The sequence below is a fragment of the Chrysochloris asiatica genome, unplaced genomic scaffold, assembly GCF_000296735.1.
Source record: "Chrysochloris asiatica unplaced genomic scaffold, ChrAsi1.0 scaffold00061, whole genome shotgun sequence".
In the NCBI taxonomy this organism is placed as follows: domain Eukaryota; kingdom Metazoa; phylum Chordata; class Mammalia; order Afrosoricida; family Chrysochloridae; genus Chrysochloris; species Chrysochloris asiatica.
In genome coordinates, this window is record NW_006408579.1 from 14,905,035 (window position 1) to 14,909,909 (window position 4,875).

A 4,875-nucleotide genomic window follows, 5' to 3' on the forward strand; every position below is an offset into this window, starting at 1 on the left:
AGCTGGAGACTTTAGATCCAGAGAGGGAGAGCAACTGTGTGCTGAAGACCTGGGGGGTACGGGGGAAGGATTGCAGGGTATAGCCTTTGGTTGGTTGATGATACAAGGAGGGGATTGTAACCATGGCAATGTGATGATATACGATAGAATGAATGTAAAACTAATGTTCTCCCATGTAAACTGTCACATAATTCACAATAAAACATTAAAAAGAAAAGAAAAGAAAAGATGGCGAACACAATGAAGAAAGGAACTTGTATCTACATTCCAGATGTTGCTAGAGAAATGTAGGCTTAAATATTTGTTTGATATTTAATAGTAGTGGAGCAGAATAGAAATTTACACACTTCTTTTAACTCTGCTTAAATCAGAATCACAGTGGACAATGAAATCATGAAATGACAATGAAAGTTAATATGTTAAAATTTGTGGAAATAGGTACAGCAGTTCTCAGAGGGAAATGTTTAATCCCAACTATATTTATTAAGAAGGAACTCTGGTAGTGTAGTGGTTACAAATTGGGCTGCGAACCTCAAGGTCAGCAGTTCAAAACTGCCAGCTGTTCCATGGGAGAAAGACGAGGATTTCTTCTCCCATAAAGTTTTACAGCCTTGGAAACCCTGTACTGGGTCACTATGAGTTGGAACTGACTCCATGGCACATAACAACAACATATTTATTGAGAATTAAGAGAGGTTGAAAAATGAATCATACATACATGCAAACATATCCCAAATAGAAGTGAATTAATAAAGATAAAGGTACAAGTTAATGAACTTATACACAAAGTGTAGATTTAATCAAAGGGACAAAAATCTGGTGTGATTTTTTTAAAGGCTAATAATTTAGATAGAATATTAGTAAATGTAATTAAAGCAAACAAACAAACAAACAAATAGAAGGTAATATAAACAACCCCCACCCCCAATGATATTAGGAATGTAAAAGCAGGCATAACACCACATATAAACAGGAATCCTGAGCATTTCATAACTCCAAATTTAGTGATGTGTGCTCTTGAAAAATGGAGAAAGTTCTGGAAGACAATAACTGCTATTGAGGTTGGAGCCTCCAGAAAGTTTGTCAAGATTCGACAGACCAGAGATGTTTCTAAAATGGACTGTGAAAAATGGACTAAAGTTAGGGGATTACGTTTTTGGGTGATTTTTTCTTTGACTTTAGAAGAACTCTTTTAGAGGAAAGTTTATCATTCTTTGCTTGCTTGTATGACATTGCATTTAGATGTCCCCAGTTTATTTGTAAACCCTTTCAAGGGTGCTACAGAACAGAGTTGTGGATCTGTGTGGAATCTGACTTCTTTCACTAGCATTACTGGCCCCTATGGACACCCCCGGCAGATAATAAAGGCCAGCAGCAAAGTGAGGGGAGGCCTCCAGGGGAACAGAAGAGGGACATCAGCAGACAAGTAGATGGCACAGGCATATTATCTGTACAAGAGAGAAGTGAAACTACATGATCTCTGTTTCTGTATATTTTTCAAAGTTTCCTGAAACTAGGGAACATCCAATTTTAAGGCTTACTACCAAATTACTTTCTAAAATGATTGTATTTATTCATACTTCTCTGAGTACTCCCATTACAAAAGCAGGGTATTATTATTTTTAGAAGTTTTTCAACTTTGATAAGTGAAAATAATATGAATTTAGAGGACGAGAGAATGTATGTATATATATCTATATATCTACATATCTATCTATCTATCTATCTATCTATATTATGATAGATAGATAGATAGATAGATAGATAGATAGATAGATAGATAGATATAGATAGATACTATTTCCTTAAAGGAGTCCTGTGGTCGTGCCATAGGATAAGCACTGGACTGCTTATCGTATCCAAGGTCAGTGGTTAAACCCACTAGCCACTCCTTGGGAATCTTATACAGAGTTGCTATGAGTTGACACTGACTGATTCGATAGTACTTAACAACAACAGTGTATTTTAAAGTCTGGTTCATTCATGGAGACAGCTTCTAAATAACAAAGTGTTCCTTGGCACAGAAAATGGAAATGTGGAAAGTAGAAAGAACCACTCAAGAGGCGGGTGCATGTTTAAACAATTCTTGCAGACAAATGGAACCAGCAGAGAACAAAAACAGAAATTAAAGGTCTCTACATCAAAGGACATAGTGTTGTTAAGCTCCAAGCAGGGGAATCGAGAATCTTTTTTACCTTGTGCCTCACACAACATGATAGCTGCCATGCTGTAAACCAGACTGTATGTAGACAGATGGTGGAAGAGACTTCCTTGTGCCTGAGGAGAGAAAGCAAGGGACAGAAATCAGGGATTTGAATTTGGACAAAGCCAAGGAATTTTCGGTCTAATTGTTATTTCAGGGAATACTGCAACTAAAATTTTAATACACCAGAGAACTTTGCTTTTATGGAAGCAGAACCAGAGATTATATAAATACAAGAAATAACAGAATATACACAGACTATAGAGATGAAAAACAGCAGCTTGGCTCCTCAGTTAAAGCAATCCCTAAAAATTTAGGGCCTTGCTCCTAAAAAAAATAGTGCTGGCAAAGCTACAGTTGCTACAAGCAAATTCTCAAAGACATAGACTTCCTGAGGAAAACAAACTATCATAAACACAAAAACCAAAACAGCAAAAATAGCCAGTGGTATGGCGCTGTAGGTTAAGAACTCGACCCCAAGGTCAGTTTAAACTAACGGGTTGGCAGTTCAAACTAACCAGCTGCTTCTCAGGGTCTCTGTGAATCAGAATGGATTTGATGACACTTAACAACCATAACAACAATGCAAATGTTGCTCAGTACCAATTCTAAAATAATGTTGCTGTTAGGTGCCCTGGAGTTGATTTTGACTCATAGTTTTCTTATGAACAGAAGGAAACACTGCCGGGTTCTTGGCCATCCTCATTGTTAAGCTTGAGCTCAACTGAAGGAAGAAATCCAAGGTGGATTGAAGGTAATCACAAAGAACAAGGCTCCAGGAATTGATGGAATACAAATTGAAATCTTTCAACAAACTGATGTGGTACTTACTATGCCAAGAAATTTGGAAGATAGCTATCTCCCAACTAAATGGAAGAGATCCAAATCTGTGTCCATTGCAAAGAAAGGTGACCCACTGAAATGCATAAATCATTGGACTACATCATTATTATCACAAGCAAGTATAATTTTGCTAAAGATAATTCAAAAATGGCTGCAACAATACTTCGACAGGAAAATGCCAGAGGTTCAAACTGGATTCATAAGAGGGCATGGAATAAGGAATATCTTTGCTGATGTAAGATGGATCTTGGCTGAAAGCAGAGAATACCAGAGAAATGTTTACTGTGTTTTATTGACTATGCAAAAGATTTTGATTGTTTGGATCATGACAAGCTATGGCCAGCATTGTGGAGAATGAGTATTCCGGAATACTTAATTCTGGAGCACTTAGACCAAGAGGCAGTTGTTCAAACAGAACAAAGGAAAACCCAATATGTTAAAATTAGGTTAGGTGTATGCCAGGGTTGTATTCTTTCGCCATACTTATTCAATCTGTATGCAGAACAAATGATCCAAGAAGTTGGATTATAGGAAGAAGAACATGGTACCAGGACTGGAGGAAGACTCATTAACAACCTGCAGTATTCAGAAGATACAACCTGGCTTGCTGAATGCAAAAAGGACTTAAAATACATACTGATGACGATCAAAGACCACAGCCTTCAGTATGGGTGGCAACTCAGTGTAAAGAAAACAAAAGTCCTCACCACTGAACCAATAAATGACATCATAATAAAGAAAGAAAATACTGAAATTGTCAAAGACTTCATTTTGCTTGGATCCACTATCAACATTCATGGAAACAGCAGTCAAGAAATCAAATGATGTACTGCATTAGGTAAATCTGCTGCACAAGACCTCTTTAAAGTGTTGAGGAGCAAAAGTATCAGTTTAAGGCCTAAAGTGCACCTGATCAAAGTCATAGTACTTTCAGTAGTTTCACATGCATGTAAAAGTTGGACAATGAATAGGGAAGACCATAGAAGAATTGGTGCATTTGAGTTAGGGTTAAAGAAGAATACTGAAAGTACCATGGACTGCTATGAGAACAAACAAATCTGTGTTGAAAGAAGTACAGGCAGACTGCTCTTTAGAATACAGGATAGCAAGACTGTCTCTCATACTTGGGGCTTGTTATGAGCAAGGACCAGTCCTTGGAGAAGGACATCATGCTAGGTAAAGTGGAAGGTCAGCGAAAAAGATGAAGACCCAATGTGGTGGATCGGCACAGGGTCAGCAGCAATGGGCTCAATCAAGCTTGGCAAAGATTGTAAGGACAATGCAGGACCAGGCAAAGTTTCATTCTGTTGTACATAATGTTGCTATAAGTGGAAATCAACTAAATGGCACATAACAACAACAGCAGTTTTAATTCCTACAGTTGGGGCATTGGCTGCTTGTTTGGCTGCAGTCTCCTGTCTGCTTTTTCTTTCTCAAGGCCTTCCCATATTTGGTTCTTTTTATGGTACTTAGAAGTATGTTCATGCTCTTCTAAGACTATGGACCTTCCTGCCTATTCCACTGCCTACAAGAAAGCTTTGTTGTTGTTGTTGTTGTGTGCTGTGGAGTCAATTCTGACTCACACCGACCCTGCACAGGGTTTCCAAGGCTGTAAGTCTTTACGGGAGCAGAAAGCCTCATCTTTCTCCTGCAGAACAGCTGGTAGTTTTGAACTGCTGACCTTGCGGTTCGCAGCCCGACTCGTAACCACTACGTTACCAGAGCTCCTTTGTTGTTGTTGTCAGGTGCCATCGAGTCGGAACCGACTCATAGCGACCCCATGCACAGCAGAACGAAACAATGTCCAATCCTGGGCCAACCTCACTACC

The 4,875-nt window shown here is 38.6% G+C and overlaps 1 protein-coding gene across 1 annotated transcript in view; it reads right to left on the reverse strand.

Annotated features, from left to right (window-relative positions):
* CD200 (CD200 molecule) overlaps window positions 1–4,875 on the reverse strand; it is a 108,849-nt gene that overhangs the window by 101,437 nt on the left and 2,537 nt on the right. The window contains exon 2 of the mRNA XM_006864211.1: window positions 2,196–2,277. Coding sequence (XP_006864273.1) covers window positions 2,196–2,277 — 82 coding nt within the window. The remainder of the gene's footprint in view (window positions 1–2,195; window positions 2,278–4,875) is intronic.